The 21346-nt window shown below is 43.7% G+C and overlaps 1 protein-coding gene across 4 annotated transcripts in view; it reads right to left on the bottom strand.

The window, feature by feature from the left end:
- Nucleotides 1-5242: 5242 nt before the first annotated feature.
- Nucleotides 5243-21346, bottom strand: part of TPP2 (tripeptidyl peptidase 2) — a 70685-nt gene continuing 54581 nt past the window's right edge. For 2 of the 4 annotated variants that reach the window (XM_080798327.1, XM_080798326.1), the window contains 6 exons: nucleotides 17842-17993; nucleotides 15572-15668; nucleotides 14228-14358; nucleotides 9771-9978; nucleotides 8434-8553; nucleotides 5243-6474 (listed from right to left, as the gene is read on the bottom strand). In XM_080798327.1, the coding sequence (XP_080654453.1) occupies nucleotides 6385-6474; nucleotides 8434-8553; nucleotides 9771-9978; nucleotides 14228-14358; nucleotides 15572-15668; nucleotides 17842-17993 (798 nt within the window). In that variant the 3' untranslated portion in view covers nucleotides 5243-6384. Of the gene's footprint in view, nucleotides 6475-8433; nucleotides 8554-9770; nucleotides 9979-14216; nucleotides 14359-15571; nucleotides 15669-17841; nucleotides 17994-21346 lie in introns of all 4 variants that reach the window. The other 2 variants (XR_013966534.1, XR_013966535.1) reach the window with 1 other exon arrangement.

Genomic DNA, 21346 nt, shown 5'->3' on the forward strand with positions numbered 1-21346 from the left:
GACAAAAGGATATGATGATCATATGCTTATTTCATTATGTTCTAAATGGATACAGGCCTGCCCTTTTAGAAAAGCCAGATTGATTATAATCATAGAGACTCTTTGTCTTCAAACTTTTATAGGAAAGTTTAAATATATTGAAGGTAGATGAATCGTACACTTAAAACATGTGCAGTTTACTGTGCAGCAACTACAGTTCAATAATGCTGCTGAAGTAAGTAGATGAAAAAACATGAACCACCCCCCAGCCCCGCCATGGATTTTAAACTCCTGGCAAATCTTATTTTATCTATACCGCCACCTACTTCTCCAAATCTGTGTTAATTTGAAGGAAATAATAGATATACTTTCTTCTGTAGATTTGGCATATATATATATATATATATATATATATATATGACATAACCGTAATAATCACCCTAAAAATGTTTTATGTCATATGAAATTTTATACTAAGTAATTTAGTATTACATATGAATATTTTTTAAAAGCCGGGGTTCCAATTCCCATTTGTCTCTTAAATGCCATGACGTTAGTTTTAGAGTTTGTCTGAATCGGGCCCCAGATGAGGTCCACGTTGGACGCACTGGTTGGCTGGCGTGTGTCTGAAGTCTCTTTCAACCTGTAGCTTCTCCCTCCCTCTTGCTTTTCCCTCTGGCCATTTATCTGCTGAAGAATCCGAGCTGTCCGTCCTGGAGCACTTCTACCAGCTGCGCTATGCTGACGGCGTCCCCAGAGTATCTTTCAAGATGTCCCTCCACCCTGTCTTTCCCGTAAATTGTACATTTTAATGACTCAGCTTTGGGACCACCCAGACCAAGCCCAGCTTGGACCAAACTCCAGCCAAGTTGGACTCATGAGTGAAAAGAAATGTTGCTAGAAGCCACCGAGTTTTGAGGTAGCTTGGTAGATCACGGAGGCATATAGGTTAGTACCTTTTAGAATCACAAATGAAATGAAAATGATAGAAGATATTTCCAGCTGCTTTATATTCTACTCACATTTTGGATAGGACTTGGCATAATCAGATTCTAGAACTTTCATGTGATGACTGGAAATGCAGGCAGTCCTGGACATCTGTCCTTGATCCTGGAACTGTAATTATTCATGTTTGACCCTTGAGAAGACATGGCTCCAATAAATTATACACTTGCTTATTGAGTTTTTGGAATCCTCTCACAAAAGCGGGGGTTCTAAGCGACACTGACAAGAGACCTTCGGAGGGGGGGTGCAGCTGGCCTGCTGCCATGCAGTGCGCAGCGCGGTAGACTGTCTCTGCCCCTCACCCTGCCTGCCGCCTGCCCTTGGGCTCCGGGAAGGCCGCTGCCGTGGCTGAGACACCCCGGGTGCTTCATCGGAGAGCGGTACTTCCACCTCCCCCTTCCCTCCTAGCCTCCTGCTTCAGTTAGGATTAATGCAGTTTTTCCCCTCTTGTTAACCATGTTCAGGCTAATAAAGTACAGATCTTATTCTTATTTTCTTATTCCTTAAGGAAGTCTCTGTTCAAGAGTGTTTTTGAAGATTGGGGGAATGAAAAGGACCCCTCCTTTCCATCTCTGCAGGCTTCTCTTAGCTCCTACAGAGAAAGACAAAAACGTACCTTTTAATGCTGGGCCGCTGAGGGCAGGGAACGAAAACACTGCAGGGGAAGGCTCAAGTTAATTCAGATTCAGTCAATTTTGGGTTGGAACAGACACACTGAATATACTGCCTGAATTTTCTGGATGAGACCCATGAAGGTCTAGTGATGGGGCACAGCAGGGCCTGAGCCAGGACAGAGAGCAGAGACACAGATTGGCAACCCAGACATCTGACCGTCAGAGTGGGGAAGGAGCGGACCGGGCTGTGCTTTTCCAGGGTGAAGACAAGTTATCCGAGGGAGGGGTGAGAAATCCCATGATGGCAAAGCTCCTGCTGATGACAACTAGGGAGCTGTCATTGGGAAGGCGCCAGAGACCTGTGCCGAGCACACGCTCTGTACCATCTTGAATGTTTCTTTAAGAAGTACCTATTTCGTTATCTTCAGTGGATGTGGTACAAAAATTGGCCGCTATTACTGGAAACAGGAAAACTGTCCCAGGTTTTCTTTCCTTTTTTTTTAAAGATTTTATTTATTTATTTGAGAGAGAGACCATGCACACGAGAGAGAGAGCAGAGTAGGAGAGAGGGGCTGAGAGAGAAGCAGGCTCCCCACTCACCAGGGAGCCTGGATGTGGGGTCCCATCCCAAGACTCTGGGATCATGACCTGAGCTGAAGGCAGAAGCTTAACCAACTGAGCCAGCCAGGCGCCCCTGTCCCTGGCTTTTTTGAGTACTGTTTTACAACCAATCTTAACAGTAATGATTTTATTGAGGACATTTTCTTCTAGAGCCTATTCAGGTACAGCTGTCATCATGGAGGCAGCATGATAAGGACAGAAGCAGAGGCTGACAATAGCCAAACTATGAAAAGAACTTAGATGCCCATCAACAGAGGAATGGATAAAGACACGGAAAAAAAAAAAAAAAAAGACACACACACACACACAGATGGAATACTATGCAGCCATCAAAAGAAATGAAATCTTGCCATTTGCAACGACGTGGATGGAACTAGAGGGCATTATGCTGAGTGAAATAAATCAGAGAAAGATAATGATCATATGATCTCTCTGATATGAGGAATTTGAGAGGCAGGGCTGGGGGTCGGGGGGTTAGGGAGGGAAAAAATGAAACAAGATGGGACTGGGAAAGGAGACAAACCGTAAGAGACTCTTAATCTCAGGAAACAAACTGAGGGTTGCTGGGGGGGTCGGGGGGTAGGGCTAGGGTGGCTGGGTTATGGACACTGGGGAAGGTATGTGCTATGGTGAGTGCTGTGAAGTGTGTAAACCTGACGATTCACAGACCTGTACCCCTGGGGCAAATAATACATTACATGTTAATAAGAAAAAAAAAAAAAAGCAGAGGCTGGTAAGACAGGCGCTGAGTCAGGGCCTCTCACCACGGGCTCCACTGATGGAGCTGATCTTTCCAGATCAAAGCAGATTTTGCATATGCAACTTCTGCAGCAAACGAACCAGTCTTCATTCTAAAATTTGTCATCTGTGCAAGACTTTGGTCCCAGAAGAGACAGGTAGTAATTAAAGAGAGAAGCTTTTGTCACAACCGAGAACTAGGAAGTGGCTTCTTGAGCCTTTAAAACAAAACAAAAAACTTGCCTGAAAATATTCACGCTTTACCAACTGTACTATTAAAAAGCTCCATTATTTCACTACCTCCGCCTGAAAACACAGCTCACTTGTTTGCTTTTCAGTACCAGAGAGGGGGGGTACCGGGAGGCCACCGACTCAAGGCATCACATACACGCAGGGGGCCACTAGCTGGCCTGTGGGGAGGGCCAGCTGTTCCCTATACCTGGAGCTCCACACCGTTCTTGACGAGTGTCTCCAAAATCCACCAGCGGATGAATTCTTCCACATTAAAAAATTTAGCACAGGGGCGCCTGGGTGGCTCAGTGGGTTAAGCCTCTGCCTTCGGCTCAGGTCATGATCTCAGGGTCCTGGGATCGAGCCCCGCATCGGGCTCTCTGCTCAGGGGGAAGCCTGCTTCCTCCTCTCTCTCTGCCTGCCTCTCTGCCTACTTATGATCTCTTGTCTGTCAGATAAATAAATAAAATCTTAAAAAAAAAAAACCTAAAAAAAAAACCCTGAAAAAATAAAAAATTTAGCACAAAGACCAAAACCTGACGTAGTAAGTAAGAAATCAGGGAGCTCTGGAACAATGGTGTTTTTATAAGTCGTATTTGAAGGATCCTAGAATTAATTGTATCTTCACCTAACTCAGAAGATAGTCTTTCAAAATAAATGTACTACCAGAAAGTTTCTAACCTTAAATTTATGTTAAAATTGGATGCTACATTCATGCGCTTAAGAAAAAGTGTGATGTTCTAGAAAATGGGGGACCCGGAGTGTCAGTGATAAAGCACTTGTAAAGATTTTCTACTTCCTAAAGAGTAATGAGAAAACTGGCAGAAGTTCTCAAAGGCAACTCTTTTCAGAAGTGTGGAACTGGGACGCCTGGGTGGCTCAGTTGGTTACACGGCTGCCTTTGGCTCGGGTTGTGACCCCAGGGTCCTGGGATCAAGTCCCATATTGGGCTCCCTGCTTGGCGGGGAACCTGTTTCCCCCTCTCCCCTCTGCCTGCTGCTCCCCCTGCTTGTACTCTCTCTCTCTCTCTGAAATAAATAAATAGTCTTAAAAAAGAAAATAAGAAGAAGAAGAAGTGTGGGAACCAACCAAAGGCCTAGAGCAAGCCGAGGGGAGCTGACTCAAGAAAGATGGCCGGACCTCAGAAGAACAGCACACTTGGACGTTCCCAACTGTCCTGTTCCATCCCATCTCCAGCTCCACGTTGCCTGGAAATCCCCCAGCCTGGCCGTCACCGGAGGGAGCCCAGCAGGAGCGGGAGCTCCTCCCAAGCTTGTAATGGTTGTTCCCTAGAAAACCTCATGGGCAAGGCCACCTTCATCTTACTAGACTCAGCTCTCTCTCAGGCTGAGGGGCCTTTTCCGCAAGGGGTGTTTGTCTAGACGATTACAGGCAACTGTGTAATTTTGTGGCTACCCGAGATGGTGAACAGTTGGGGCTAAGCCAAAGGCTTACAAGGAAAAGCTGGGAAATGAGACGCTCGCAGGGGCTTTGAAACCTGACATCCAGAAGGCCACGCACATCCTAGGGCGACACACTTCCTCACGAAGAACCTAAGAAGGACCCAAGCTTTCACCTGCGGCTGCCCGAGGGGCTCCGTGTGAGCAGGCGGCACTCACTAGGAACGGCAAAACCTGCGTTATGAAACAGATTCTATAATTAATAACCGACCAGTCAGTCAGTCGTCCTTCCCTTTCTAAGCCTCTCAACTTCCTGACTGGGTGAACATGTATACATGGGAACCTGCTGACCGAGGATGAAAGTACGTGTGTTTGTGAGAGAACATACGTGTGGTTGTTCATGGACGGGCTTTAAATTCTAGAACGCTCAGAAACTGTATGCAAAATGCTGGCATACATATCTGTATTTTTTCATAAAGGTTCTAATGTTTTTAGCATCTAAAGGGGTCAACTAACACAAAAAACAGTTATGAGAGACTAGATAAGATTAACTGGGAGGTCTTTTATAACAGCAAATTCTAAGGGAACAAGATTTAAAAACCATACACACATATGAACACGTTTGCTGTCAGTGAGTAGAGGCTTTGCAATATTATCTACGTGTGTCTTTTTATTTTATGGAGGAAGGATGATAGAAGCAAGTATAGTAGCCAGAAAAAAAATAATAAAAAGCCAAAAACATACACAAAAGTTAATCACATGAGAACTGGCGATATATTCAAATAATTGCACGCCTATAGGAAATATAAAATAAATTACCTCACACTGAATTTTTTGTCTATTGATTTAATATATTATTTGTTCTAACCCCATATCTTATTTATGAAAAATTAAGACCAACTTTAAGAAGCTTCAATATTCACTTTTATTATTTGTAAAAAAAATTAAGGTATCAGAATGCATATGGTATATACTGTGATCGTGGTTTTGCACATTTATTCACGTGTTTTACATTATTTCAACTTTAATAAACATACCATATGTGTATCTTTACAATACCTGATAAAGATTCAGCTGTCTGGCACTTATACATGTATTATTAGTTCATTCTGATGCTCTGCATGTCAAGAGGATGTTAAAAATGATTGACCTGAAATAACGCCAAGATGAAGATTTAGATTTAGTGAAGCAGTTACGCTCCAGCAACTGCCACACATTTATTTGTGCCGGTTTTATTTTTTACCCCCAACTGAGTGTAAATTTTTGCCAAAAAAAAGAAAGAAAGAAAGAAAGAAAAAGATAAAAGAAAATTAAAAGTAAAATCTGGAAATGGAAGTTGTGTTACGTTTTAGTCCAATAAATAATTTTAGCTACGCTTAATGTAGCTTTTTAAGGCCTTCATACAATTGAAAAAATTAAAGTAGAGCATGTTAAAACCCTGTTCATTTATAAAATAAAAAATAGAATTTTACAGGTTTGCAGTTAAAAGTCACTGTTCAAAACTGATCATGCATGTATTAGCTGCAACCCAACTGAAAGTCCTTGGTGCCGGCAGTCAGGGCACAGCCTGCTGCCAGCGATGTGAGGCATTAAAAAAACACCATGATGTCAGAGGTCTAGACTTACATGTATTAAGCCACACGCCAGCAAATTCTCTGATAAATACACATCATTTTAATAATCAGTATTTGATAGCGGATCAAAACATGCATTAGACTAAAAATGCCACAAATTTGTTTTTATATCCATTCACTATAAAACTTTCTTTTTTAAAATTTAAAGTCTTGGTTCCTATTTTAGAATACACAATAATCAGGAGGATACATGATGGGGAGCCAGTTTTCAGTAAAAGATGCACAATGGGTCCATCCAAGTAACTTCATCAGCTATAACGAAACACAAAAACATATTATTAAAGAACAGATTTTTTAAGCTCAATATTGAGGGTAAATTCTGCATTTAATAATAATAAAGTGGTAGCATGCAAAACGTTCCTTCCATCCAACCCATCCACCAACCACACTTCTACCAACTGATCTTCCTTACCGTCAACTAACCCACCCAGTTTCCTACCCAACCAACCTCTACATGTGATTATGACCATTTTGGCCAACCTTCCTTCTCTCCTGTCTTTCTACTAACCTTCCTGTTTTCCTTTCTTTCTTCCTTCTGCCTAACTTGCTCCCTTTCTTCCTATCAAACCAGTTGCCTTTCTTCCTTCCTTCCTTCCTTCCTTCCTTCCTTTCTTTCTTTCTCAGTCTGACTGTAAGCCAAACACTGTTCTAGACATCAGGAAAACAGCACTGAACAAACTCACTTCCCACTTGCAGGACAGTTGTGTTCTATTCAGGGGAACCAAAGAATAAATAAGCAAATCAATGAACAGATGAACAAAGGAGTATGTAATTAAGCTGTATATATCAAGTATACAGTAAGAATAAAACCTGATGAGAACCAGAGCCATTAGGAAATGAGACGGTCAAGAACGGGCTCTCCGGAGAAGTGATATTTATGGGGTAATTTGGAAAAGAAGAAACCTTCTATAAAAATCGGGGACGAGCTCTCCATACAGCTGGACTAGTCAGGTTCCTGGCAGAAAAGGGCAGGAAGGGGCATGGTGGCTGTTTCAGCCAAGCAGAGGAGGCACATGGGAGGGAAACAGAGTCAGTCTGGCAAGTGTGACAAGGGATGCAGCTGGGAAGAAACGCAGGAGCCGGATCCTGTGGGGCCTTATGGGCCAAGGAAGGAGTCTGGATTTTAATCCAGACTTAATGTGATGGGGCTTCACCAGGAGGTGTCTTAAAGCCCTCGTTTCCAGCTGTGGAGTGAAGAACAGACAGGACAGGAACAGAGTGGAGGGGACACCAATTACAAAACCCCCTGATAGGAACATCTGGGGCAGTCACTGGTTTTACCAATGTAAGAGCTCACAGATCACAGTCGACACGACGAGAATCACACGATACACATTAACAATTAGTTCCAGAAAGAGTTCTCTCAACCTATTCAAAGATCCGAAGATGCTAATTTAAAATGTCTTACAATCTGAACGGACCGGTGCAGGTACACAGGAAAGGTCTAGGAGGGAAGATAACCTATAGTTTACTCTAATTAGAAAATATTTCCCCAGGAACTTACTGATTACTTTTACATCCAAAGAATAACCTTAAATATAGAGACCAGACCTTGGCCACATTTGCCATGACAGAGCTGCCCACCCAATCTCATATGCCCTTTAGGCACAAACTGTGAATGTCCAGAGACAAGATGAGGCTACGATGATTTCTGTGGCGTTCATTAAGTTTTTATACTTGACAATTAACTTGTACAGAGAGACTAGAATTTCTTATCTAGTGTTTCTAACATCAACCACAGAATTTCTCTCCATGTGATAAGGGATGGTGTAAAAATCACAAAATGGCCTATCATTTCAAATGAAGAATAAAATCAAATATAAACTCTAAAAGTTCAAAAATTTTAGAATTGAGCCAACATGTATTTGAAAGGAATGATTTCTGTCTCCTTCAGAAAGAAAACTCAGTCTTCTGACTGTAATTCTAAACTTCCTAACGTACTTTTTGCCTACATCGAAAACATTTGAGGCTAAGTTTAGGTTCTCTGGACAGGAATTTTAAAAATTTAATAATAAGAAAAGTTTAAAAAATGTAAGGAGCTTACTGGTTGTCTCTCATGCTTTTATTTTATAATTCACATTACATGAATGAGAGCAGGAATCAGTCATCGTAAAGTCAGTATCGCTAAATCACTACAATAAGGCTTTTAGCTATCAGATCACTATGTGATATTGAGGTGACATGTAACAGTGAAAATTTAATACCACTTACTTGAATACAATTTTTCCAGTTTTCTTTTGTTGGTTTTTCTTCCACAAGTTTAGTTGCAAATTTAAGGCTTCTCCCATACAATTTATGTACTAATGCATGCTTGTATGCAAATGTTAAAACCTATAATGTAAAACAAGATAAGGCTTATCTATGAAATATTTACATTTTATGGCTTATAGCTTTAATAATGAAAAAATTAAGGCCTTAATAGAAGTGTAGCTTTTAAAATGAACATTTTACATCATGCAAATTTTAAAGATGCCTTGAAAGAACAAAAGCTGAATATCGCAGCAATCAGCCTACCTGGGGGGAAAAATTAAAGTGTGATAAATCACTAGCTCTTGGACTCTATACCAAAACACCTCTTTATGCAAAGGAGAGCTAACATAAGTGATCATAAAAATGCAAATAAGGATAGAAGTACAAGACTATAAAGAGTCATTATAAATTACCAAAACTGCAAAAGGGGACAAAGTAAAAAAAAAAAAAAAAAAAATTTAAAAATTATATCATATAAGCGTACTCTGACCCTAACTCCCTATCTTCAGCATTAGCATGACTACACTGGGGTGGGAAAACCTCAAGCATACAGGAAACCTTTTCTCCCTTCTCAGAGGTCTTTACTACAAATTATCGTAGTTCATCTAGAAAACAAGCATCTGTCTGTAAGACAAAACTAATCGCTTATGCTGGGTTAGGAGAATTCTATTTTCTTTATCTTCAGAAGAAAGGAAGATTGACAAAAACTTGTACTTACATAATCCCTACTGTAAGAATTATAGTAGAGAGCTAAAAGAGATTTGACATTTTTATATAACCCAAATCCAAAAAGTTCGTCAATGTTCCCTTTTCTAAACTGGGTCTGAAAACTGATGAGCTATAAATCCAAATGATAATTTTTTAAAAGTCAAAGAGCTCTGAGAAAAATAACATCTAAAGTAACCAGAATGCCCCCCCCCCCAACAAATCAGTACATAAACAGATATGGGAAGGCATAAACGCAATTTCTAGATGTTCTTAATTCTAGCTTCATACATAACCGGCTTAACCAAAAGGCCACTACACACATTCTCAAACTGTTTTCCAAATTAGTCTGGCTAAAGAGCCACTGTGCAGACAGAGAATATGATAGTAAAATGGTTCTAAAACAGGTAAGACAAAGGAGATCTCACTAAACACAATGTCTTCTTCAGAGCCCAGCTTAGCCACACTCCATATATTTTCTTCCTCTTCTGGCCAGGGAGCTGGGAAACAGTAAAGAGCAGGCAATGGGGCACAAAGGAGGTTTGTGAAGTAACCCCCAAGAACTGTGCCGGAGCAAGAAGCACAAAGATTACCTTATTGTCAAAAAGATCAGTCCATTTTGTAGTTTCCCAAAAAGTTTCCATCACAGAATCGAGAGTATTTTCTCTTTCCTCCTCTCTTCCTTCGGTATCGCTTGAAACAGCCCCATCTTGATCTTGGGCGTGAAGAAGGTGGTCGGCGAGGGCGCATCCTTTTCTACAAAGAGCGTCCACGAGGGTAGACTTCTGTTTGTCCATGTCACTGTGCGCCAAATCAAAAAGCAATGACCAGATCGGTAAAATTCCTTAAGAAGTAGGCTTGTCTGAAACTAATAAACTCATGCATTCTTTGCCTCAGATTTACAATGCAGAAATATTATTGTATATCAAATAAGATTCCTTATTTGTAACAAACACCAAATGAGCCACTAGCTCACACATAGAGATTAAATGCGTTAGGACAGCCGTATGTAGTTGAAACAGAATGCCATAAAGCAAAAGAAGGGAAAGTCTGTTCAGCTCTCAATTCCGTCAGCTAAGGACCTCTTCCTCAGAGCAGCATCGTTTAGAAAGTATTTAGATTTCTCATAAAGAGCAATCATCACATATTTATGCACCGATGTAGACAAGTTCTTTCAGCAGTGAACGTAATTTTGACTTACAAACACTGTAAGTCACTTACAAACACTGTAAGATGCTTCCTCCGTGCCAGAAACTGCTCTAGCACTTTTACATGTTAACTCATTTACAGTCAAGACAGGTCCGAGAAAGATGCTATTAATCATCCCCATCTGCAAAGGAGGAAGTTGAGGCACACAGAGATTCGTCCGAGGTCCAATGGTCAGGAAGCAGCAGATCCGGGTACAGTCTGCTTCTAGAATCCCTGCTCTTAATCGCTATGGAAAAACTGCCTTGCAGCAGGGCAGGAATCTGTGTTCTGATGTATCCCAAGTGCCCAGACAATGCCTGGCACGGGACAGAAACTCAGTACCTCACTGCGGAATGAAATGCAGTAACAACCTGCACTCCAGGGGACAGCGTTACTCGTTAGGACACTTGCTTATCTGAGGCATTTTGTCCAACTCATGTCCCACACGTGTGAAGACAATGAGGATTAGAAGTGCGGAGAAGGTGCCCACGGGGCACTTAGACACGGATGAACAGACTAACAGCACGAATGATTCTGAAGGACTCGGGACTGGAAAACGCACATATGAAATCTGCCGGCACTACAAAATCAACAATTTGTACAAAAGATAATGAAAATGAGAAAACAACAACTTGTTACAACCCAACAAAATTACCCACCTTAATACGTTTGCAACATAGATAAATTTAGGCCAAAAAAGAGGCGTGAGATTTTTAGCAAAGAGTTTCAAAGCCTGAAAGAACCAATTTCATTCTCTTTTGGGGGAAATGTGTCAGGGAACTGCTTGGTTACTTTGGACTCAGGAACAAAAGAATTTCCGAGTTGAAGGACATGTGCACGGCTTCTCATTTACTGAGCGCCGCCCCGCCCCACCCCACCTTTTAGATGCCAGCCACCTTCTGAAATGTCTTACCAGTACTTCACTTACACATTACAGCAGAAACCCCAGGAGTTGGACACAATTATTGTCCCCATTCTGTGAGGAAGAAGGCGCGGCCTTGCAACAGAACTGGATTGGCAGGGCAGGTCTGATCACTCACGGCAGCTGACTGGTCCTAGCTGCCCAGAGAAGGGCCGGGAGGACGCAGAACTTAGAGGGCGACATAAGTGTGCTGTCCACGCCAGTCCTCGATCCAACTACCTGCCAAATCCCATAACCCAGTTCTCGGATCCAGTAACCTAAATTCCACATATCTGGAATATTCCTTCCCTACCCTCATCTAACTCAGAACGGATCAGCTCAGATCAAATATTTTACCAATCCACGAGGCTTTCTCCGGTCAAATGAAATCAGCTCTTCCTACGGGCTTTCACAATTTAAAATATTTATCGCAACTCTTCATCACATCCTAGGCAGCACCTTCGCCTTCCGCAAAAGAGCATGCGCTTCCTAAGAGTAGACCACGTCCTGCTCCATTTTTTCCATTCCTCTCGGTGATACTTCACCTACAGTGTTTGCTCAATAAACATCCGAATCAAATCTAGTTAGAGGTACTGATCAAAGTGGTAATAGCCGTATTTTAGGAAGAGCCTCAATCAGATACTTTAGTGGCCTAAATAAACCGCAGTTCAGTTTAACGAAAACTTGATACTAGATCACGTGCAAAAGCTACTATCACATTTAAGATTACAAAGCGGCCGTCAGAACTTCCGACGCACGAGCGACTAGCGGGAAAGCAGCCTTGCCCGGAGACGAGAAACAGACGCTCCACGGCGGCTCCTGGTCAACGGACGCCGCCTCCAACGAACGCCAGCGCCCCCAGAGACCACCTCGCCCCAGAACAGCAGCTCCAGGCCCGCACGGGGCCTTCTGCCCAGCACAGACAGCCGAGCCCACGCCGGCTGGGCCAAAGGCAGGCCCGCGGCAAACACCTTCGCCGTGAGTGCAGACAAACCGCGCCAGCGTGGCCCAAACCGGACTAGCTTCTCTCGGCATTTTCAGGCGTCCGACAGCCCCTTTCTAGATTTCTGCCAGCGTCTCTGACCGTCTCTGCAGCCAGAATCTTTAAAGCCAGGGCCCCATGGTACCGTTATTTTTCGACAGCCACCGGAGTCAGGTTCGGGAGAAGAACTGTGAGGGGAAAAGGGACTAGTGAGATGGACAACGCAGCGCACCGCCGTCTGCGGCTCCCTTTAACCCGGACTGCAGAACCTCCTCTGTGGCCGGAAGACTCAGGAAAGACAAGCCAGAACACCAGCACCGCCGGACGGACCTTCACACTTACCGACCTTTCGAATGTTACTTCCTAGACAGGTGAGTCTGAAGACACGACACTGATTTCACAAACTAAGAAGTAACAGAGCTAGAAGGGACGCGGCAGCCACCGGCGGAGGCCGCGGTGAGGTCAAGGCAGCCTCAGAGAGGCCGCCGCTTCCGGCCCTGAGTTTCTCACGGGCCATGAAGCCCGGACTCCTCCGCCTGCAGCAGGATTAACACGGAATGGAATTCAGGAAGGAAGCGCAGTGTAGACTGCTCCAGCGAGAAGCCACGGGCCCCCCAGGGGCCAGATGTATGAAAATGACTGTGGGCTGAGGCGGAGACTCGGAAGACCGGGAGAAAGGGGCCTGTCCGCGGAGGGCGGCTACGGAGAGGACGACTCAGGCTGAGACAAAGGTTGGCCTCGGAGAGGGGTCTCTGCCCCCTCGGACACGAAGGACAGCATGACGACGGGCAAGGCGGAGCGGAAGCCCTATTCGTCTGTGAGAAAGAACTGAGGCAGGGGAATCCTCTCGAGATGGGCAGGAACGCAAGGGGCTGCTTACAAGAAAGGAAAGCCCCAGCTCGGACGGACCCGGCATGAATCCGGCTCTCCCGTTTGCTCTTCAGCAGACGGGGGTAAAAATGCCCCTACTTGGCACGTTATTTAGAAGGTTCAGTTGAAATGAGATCATATATTCAAAACATCCCAAATAATTCCTTGCAAGTAACTGGCATGTCACACGTGGACGACAACGAGACAGCCACGTTTGAATGATTCCCTCAGAGGGTGGGGGAGGGTGCAGGTCACGCCAACAAGCCAATCTGAACACATTTCATTCTGCTTGAAAACTACTACTCGCAGATTCCTAAGAGCTACGGTGCTAGCACGAACAACACGACGCCCGGAGCTTCAGCGGTTCAGAATCAAGGACTCCACAGAGAAGCAACCGACTGAGGCCGAGGGAATCGCTGCAGCGGCTCCAAGAGGAGGCGATGTTTCTACCCTCGCAGGTGACGGCCTCTGAGTGAAAATAAACCAGGGGCAGGAGGGAAAGCTGCTCTCGGGAGAGCTCCCATGGTACGGTCCCGGGAATTCAAGGAAGGCGGAGGCTCCGGTGGCTGAGGGACTGTCCCGCTGCGCGCGGAGCCCCAGGCCCGCCCACCCGCAGCCAGCGGCGCCGCTCCGCTCCCCGTCTGCGCTGGGTTTCCTAAAGCTCAATCATGACCCCCTTCCCCTCACCCCCTGCAATACCGTGACACCGGTTCCTAACTCAAGTTGCAAGGTGACGGTTTCCACCTGACTTTATTTCTATTTGTGTTGCCGGACATTACGAACTAAATCTGGGCTTTTCATGCTATTGGCCAATGAACAGTTTAGAAATTAATCTTTTTGGCCTTCTCCGTACGTCCAGCTCCCACAAATCCCCAAGTGGCGGGACTGTATGATCACAGCTACTCAAGTCTCTCCACACAACGGACCTGGCGGCCGAGAAAGCAAGCTTCTTCTCTTCTGCTTCATCTCAAACAACTAAGAAAACGACCATGAAATATCTAAGGGTGGAACTCCAGGGACAGAACAAGCCGGAATAGAAGAATATTCTCATTAATTTTAAAAAGTAACTAAGAATGAGATGCAAGAAAGATTATTTACTGGTTAGGTACTTTTTTATAGTAGCTGCATCGGGCCTGGGGTCAGTCTTCATGGCCATATGAACGGCTAGGGCCGTTTGGTCTATATGAGAAATAACAGCGTCTGCAGCCTCCACAATTTCATTCAGTCTTTTCATCCGTTCCTAGGGAGGGAAAAAAGAAGAAATAAGAAATGGATGTTTCGGAGCGCCTGGGTGACTGTCGTTAAGCATCTGCCTTTGGCTCAGGTCATGATCCCGGGGTCCTAGGACTGAGCCCCGCGTCGGGCTCCCTGCTCCGCGAGAAGCCTGCTTCTCCCTCTCCCACTCCCCCTGCTTGTGATCCCTCTCTCGCTGTGTCTCTGTCAAATAAATAAATAAAATCTTTAAAAAAAAAAAAGAAAAGAAATGGATGTATCAATGAGTACACCAAAGTACCTTCATTTCTGTCAGCCCAACCGTGACAGTCACAACCCAGCAGAGGGGGCGGGGCAGTCTGCTCACAGCCCAGGGCGCTCCGTGCTGCCCCTACTGTGACTGCCACAACATCGGCATCACCAGAAAACCTGAGCTCTGATGGGAAAATACCTAAGACACATTCCCCATTGATACCAGATGGCGAGGGTAAGCAAGATAAAGGTTCCCAGAAATGCAGTGTTTGCTACCAAGGCAACTCCTTTTCTGGGCATCTTAGAAACCCGATTGGCTAGATGACTCCAGTCACACACCACATGGCAACAGAAGGGAAAAAAGCACCCGCAGATGAACATTCTCCCTAGTTTATTATTAAAACCACGAAGATGAGAGCAGACAAGAAGAGACCCAGCGGAGTCTAACTACGATCACCGTGGTGCTTGTGGTGCTCCTCTCGTGAATCTTGGAGGTTTCCTTTCAGCCTTCAAGTTCACTCTGAACCCCTGATCATTTCTAATTGTTTATGGCTTGCACTTCCCTATGTTATTAATGAGAGCTGTTAAGACAGTTTGGAACGATGGCCAATTCTTGAAAATTAGCACCAGTAACAAAGTTAATGCAAAGTAGGAGTTGTTCCTCTGCTGCAGGTGTTTACACCTGCCGCAGGCCAGGACCCCTGCCCTGGAGGTGAGTGTCAGAAAAGCAACCCTGGGTATATCTTCCCTGCTACTCCTCCCACTGACCAAAATTAGGAGCGGGAATTCTAAGCTGAACTCATAGTAATAGCTAAGTTCTATATTTACCTTAATGAGAATAGTTAATAGAACATTCAGTTTGACGGAATGTTTGCGTTTGGCAAGAACACAAGACAAATATAAGGCTGCACTTTTATTCAACGTATAAACTTTATCTAATGTTACAAACAAAATGAAATACTCAAATATTAAGAATGAACATGTCCCACCTTTTCAGCATCCAACTGATGAAGTCTTGCAACATACAGAGGAAGATAATTAGGATATGTTTCTTTCAATTCATTATAAATGTCACTAGAATCCAGCCTATGTATATAAGAAAGAGAGAAATGTTACATTTCGTTTCTGTTAGAAAGAAAACAATTTCCGTCTTCCCTATTATTTAACATTGCTTTGAAGTTCCAGTCCATAACATAAAGCATCAGTCTGAAATACAAGTTTCTTTACTGACAAGTATTATCATTATTTGCAAGTAGTATAAATATGCTTAACCTAGGGAAAAAAAATCAAACTGGAGGCATCAAGTTTTCATATATGCCAGGTATAAATGTATAAAGAGGAGGAAAAAACAATCAAATAGCAAAAAAGATGAAAAGCTCTAGAAATGTCTATAATGTATAAGAAAAATGTATACTTTTCTGAAAAATCTGAAGTTTCAGATGAATGAAGAGACATTCCATGTTCCTGAATGGGGCAGCTGATTAAGCTGACGACATGGGTGAGGGGAGCAGTAGCCCAGGCTCTCCCAGGCTTCCCTTGCCTGCCCTGAAGCCACCATTTCCTGGGCTGGGGTGACCGGGGCCCTAGTGGTCTCAGCAGTGCCATACCTAAGGCAGGCCCTCTGCTCCCCGCAACCCCAAACATCCGCTCATCACTCCGGAGCTCTTGGCGTGAGGCTCCCACATGCACAGCAGCTCCTCCCCAGAAGAGGAGCCGAGGGGCGAGGGAGCCCCGTGTTCCGGCTGCAAGTGGCCTGTCCCTGAGCTGCGGTGGGGAAGCAGGGAGCGGCCTGGGCTCAAGTACCACAGACTCTCACTTTTCTCCCTGAACTACAGATGTTCCTGAACAGATGTTTCTTCATCCTTTGCTGCATGCCCTGACATCAACTCTGGAGGTTTTAAAAGGCTGATTTAAAAAAAAAAAAAAAAAAAAAAGATTTTCACTAGTTTCCAGGGAAGTGGGCTCCTGGGACTCCTCACACTGCCGTGCCAGAAGTCAACTCTGCCATTTCGCTTTTGAAGGATTTACACTGTATTTTCAGCTGTTTACAACATCCTACAATCGATCAGAGACCGACCGACAGACTTTGGTTTCTGGTGGAGATACAGCCTAGTTTTAAGTGCAAAGGTCAGCCTGAATGTAGACAGACCCTGGAACTGTTCAATCCCTGGGAATTATCTTCATGACACGATGACGTCTGTTCTCTAGCAGAGCTCAGGACTGCAAGGACGCACACATGTTCAGCTGACGAGGACTCCCACAGGAACGCGGTGGTGACAGAAATACCGCATAACACAAATGGAAAAAGCAACCCCTATGACTCCAGAGAATAAATTTCTACCATGTAAAAAGTAAGCTAAAAGGCAAAAAATAAGCTGGGGGAAAGAAAATGTGTACAAGTACAGCAAAACATTAATATCTTTTATGTTAAAAAGTTAAAAGAAAAATCTTGACGTTCCAATAGAAAAATAGTACAGGACATGTTCAACTGACAAGAATGCAGTGACAGTTTTTAAAAGCCTCAAATTTCGTAACTTAAGAAATGCAACTTAAGACCACGATAATGGCCTTTTCTTTTATCGCCATCAATCAGCAAAGGCCTCGTTTCCAATTCCACGGCATTACAGGCTCTGCCAGACACCACTGGAGGGAGTAGAAATTGTGATATTCCCTCTAGAAGGCAATATGACAAAACATAGCAAGGCAATTTTTAAGTGTTAATAATACTGATTCTCAATAATTATACTTTGAAGATGTGATCTGATGGATATTTAAAGAACCTACATGTGTAAAAATGTCCATCACAGCACCACAGAGAAAAGCTATAAACGTGAATGTCAAATAAAGTATTTAAGCCGGTTACATTTTGTTAACAGGACTGCAAACCACATAGTCATTAAAATGGTATTTTAAAGGACTATTAAATGACCTAAGAAATGCCAAAAATCACATAGTAATTGGAAAACTAGGACACAACATCATTCACACTGCTACATGCATAAATACAGAGAAATAATCATAGGACAATGATTACCTCTGGAGAGTAGGCAAAAAGGTGATTTTTATTTTTTTCTTTATGCTTTCCAGTAAAATTCTCTTCCAAGAGCAAATCAGGAAGAATTAAGTGGTTAAAATAAAAACCCCTGTAGCCCTACCACCCACTGTTAACATTCTGAATATAGTCCAGGCACATACACACCACACTGCTTTAACTGGGAAAATAAAAGTAAATAGAGGCCTAAAATCCACTAAAACTTACTTTGTCATCCACTGAATTTTAAGATCTCGTAATGCTTCAGTGAACTCTTCTTTTAAATCTTTCTCCTTTTCTGAATCTTTTTCTTTGTCTTTGCTGCCGTTCTTAGTCTTTGTCGGTGGAGGTATTAGGTAGTAATGAACAGGGATCACATCCTATGAATGTGGAGAGAGTCTCAGATTAACACACTTAATTTTACATATTTTAAAATCATCTTCATTACTGAGTATCTCAGAACACAGGCTGCCCTGAACTGTGCTACATCATATTCCAGATCCTAAGGGCTACAATACATGAAAAATCCCAATCTGTGATCAAAGGAATTTTCTCCCAAACTTTAAAGTACTGATGCTTTTAAATGTTCTTTAAAATAAAGATTTATGTCAGGGGCATCTGGCTGGCTCAGTCGGTGGAGTGTGCAACTCTTGATCTGGGAATTGTGAGTTCGAGCCCCACACTGGGTGTAGAGATTACTTAAAAATAAAACCTTAAAAAAATAAAAGTGGAGGTGAGAACTTTCCTCCATGAGTGTATGCGGTATTCTTAGCTTTACTTGCCAGACTGCATTACAGAAAGTACTACCTACCAAAGACTACTACCAAGCTTTCACTTGTTCTACTTGAGAAAGGAAGGAAATAACTTAGAATTTTAAAAAAGATCCTCTTTTCTACATAAATTTAAAGGGAAATTTCTTCATTCAATCAAGAGGACTTACTGAGGGCCTGAGACATGCCAGGTAATGCTCTAAGAGGTGAAGAGAGCCGAGCAGACAAGGCCCTCTCTCGCCCCCGGGAACACATCCTAGTGGGGGCAGACAGACAACATCCAGGTAGCGCACCGGTCTCGGGAGACAGCGCGGGCTGTGCGGGAAGCGGACCGGAATGCAGGGACAGAGAGGGGCGACTCGGGGAGGTGGGGCACAACGCGGGCAAAGTGGTGCTGGGAATTCCCGCTGAACAGGGAATATGCGACCTAAGTGAACCTCCCCGACCTGAATGAACGAGCCTCCGTGGACCTAATTAACCAAACGGAGGAGAGGAAGCGTGCGAAGACGGCAGACGGGCACATGCGCAGCCCTGAGCTGGAGGACACGGCAAGCGCGGCCGGACGCACTGGGCACGTGGGCGGCAACCACAGGGGGCGGGGCTGAGAATATGGGACCAAAATACAGATTTTATTCCAAATGCAGGGGAGTTGTAGGCAAGGCAGGGAACATGATTCAAGATTTCTGCTTTTTGTTTCATGACTCTGGATGCTCATTTGTTTTTAATCATTCTTCCTACGATTTGGAGAATGGACGGTAGAGGGCAGAAGGCGAGGAGGAGGAAGACAAGTGAGGCAGTGAGCCTAGACTCCCAACACTGCTCTGACGTTAGAACAGCCTGTACAAGAGGAGGAAATGGACGGATCTAGAAATCCATGAAGGCAGAGTCGACACTGCTTGCTGATGGTGTTTAAAACGAGGGGTCAAATAAAACCGGGCAGGACAGGGGAGGGGAAGAGGAAGCCCAGGCTTCGAGGCAAAGCATTCCGTGGTCTCAGAGGATGCTGGGGAGCGAAGGCGACGGACACCAGAGGGGCTCGTTGGACAAGCCAATGGTAAGAAAGAGGAGTGATCAACCAGTGACAATAGCGGAGGTGGTGCCAGGGGCAGGACGCGGCCGCAGAACTGTGCAGCAGCGGCTAGTCCCCACGAGGAGAGACGTGCAGTCTCCGTGGACAGTGGGGGTGAGGGCCGACCAAGAAAGAGATGCACAGAGAACAGGAAGTAAAGCAGCATAGACAGCACCTTTGAGAAGTTCTGCTTTGAAAAGAGCAGAGAAATGTGTATTTATATCTAATTTATATCTAATTACATCTATTTTGATCTATTCTATTAAGTTAAATCTATTAAAGCACGTTAAGTCTCCGCTTGCGAAAACTAAGGCAGTATCAGACTGGCCAGCTCTGGTTCTGGCACAATAACCAGCTGCCCTTAATTAAAAGACAAAGTCAATTTCACCAATTCTAGCTTCAAGTTTATATTAAAAATGCTTAATTAAAACCTTTTTTGTTTAAATTAACATTTCTGAAATGGGGAAAAATATATTACCAAAACTTTTACTTTCCTAATGATAGTAATTTCAGAAAAAAGCTTTATACAGGTTGAGACAAAAAAATAATATTGTAAGCCCCACCTTGCCCTAAACAGGATTTTTAGGTGTAAAAACAATGTACATATGCCCATGTTAACAATTTTCACAACTAAATTTTATTTTTTATAATTATAATAGCAAATATAAGGAACCACTGATGCAGTAGTTCTGATAGCATTCCCCCATCAAACAGTAACTGTTTCTTCGGTATGACTCGGGTAAAGCGCCCATAAAACCTCTCATGTGCCGGAACCACACAAACCCACTTTCAGCCATCTCGGCACCATGCTCTGTCTGAGGCCAGGAGCCAGGGCGCCTGCAAGCCAAGGTCGCATGTGCGGCGTGGGACGGGGCAAAAGCAGTCGGGTTCTGCCTGGACAAGCTCCTCAGGACCCTGCTACCCATCCTTCTTCCTTCCTCTTGAGTTCACTTTTCTAGGTGGGCACTGCTGGGGTGAAAAGCGTCTGCAAAATCAGAGTTGCTAAAGAACCACAAAGCTCTTACGGGAACAGATCGTTTCAGTATCATCTGTGCAGCAGAGATAATATACTGAAGAATTCGAGGGGCAGAGACAGCCCCCAACATTTACCCTCTGTTCACACAGTCCTGTACTTCCACTGTACTTAAGTGGGGTGACGCCTGCCTGGAGGAGGAATCCCGGCAATCCATGCTGATTCTAACCTAACATGGGCCTCCGTTAGTTCCCCCTCCTCCTTGACTGATTAGGGAGAGAGGCAACTTTCAGGATGGGAAGGAAGTCTCTGTTGTGAGGCAATGCCTCTTCTGAAGCTCAAAGGTAAGGCATTTGCTATTATGTCTGAGTACAGAAGAGAGAAAACAGAACCGAATTTAAAATAAGCAATCCACTAAACTTAATTTATGATTAACAATAAACTCTAAGAAAGATCTATAAACAGAAAGAAAACCTGTACCATGATGATCATAAACTATCACTAAAAATTAAAAGCACAAGAGACAGGGAGAGTTTGTGATGAATGATCTTAGGGGTGGAAATCAAGGTTTTGTGACCAGCATTTTATATATTAAATATCTCAAATTAGCAATTATAAGTGTTACTATAATCCTAAAAATATTTGAAGACAGTAACTTCATTACTATTCAAAATTACAAACATGGTAATTTTAACTCCTAATCAAAAGAAAAATGGAGTTATTTTTTATCATGTTCGCCTGTTTTTTTGGTCAGTATTTTTTCAACTTGCTTCTCAAGGACTTAGTGCAGGGTCAATTTAATGGAAATCATTTTGTACCATTATGTCATGAGAAACCTTGATTACGATTTAAAAAGCGAGTCAAGAGCAATCTTTGGATCGGAAATGCTGAAGTTCTTTATAGTAGATACTTAATAGTAAG

This window comes from Martes martes (assembly GCF_963455335.1).
Source record: "Martes martes genome assembly, chromosome: 3".
Classification (NCBI taxonomy): Eukaryota; Metazoa; Chordata; class Mammalia; order Carnivora; family Mustelidae; genus Martes; species Martes martes.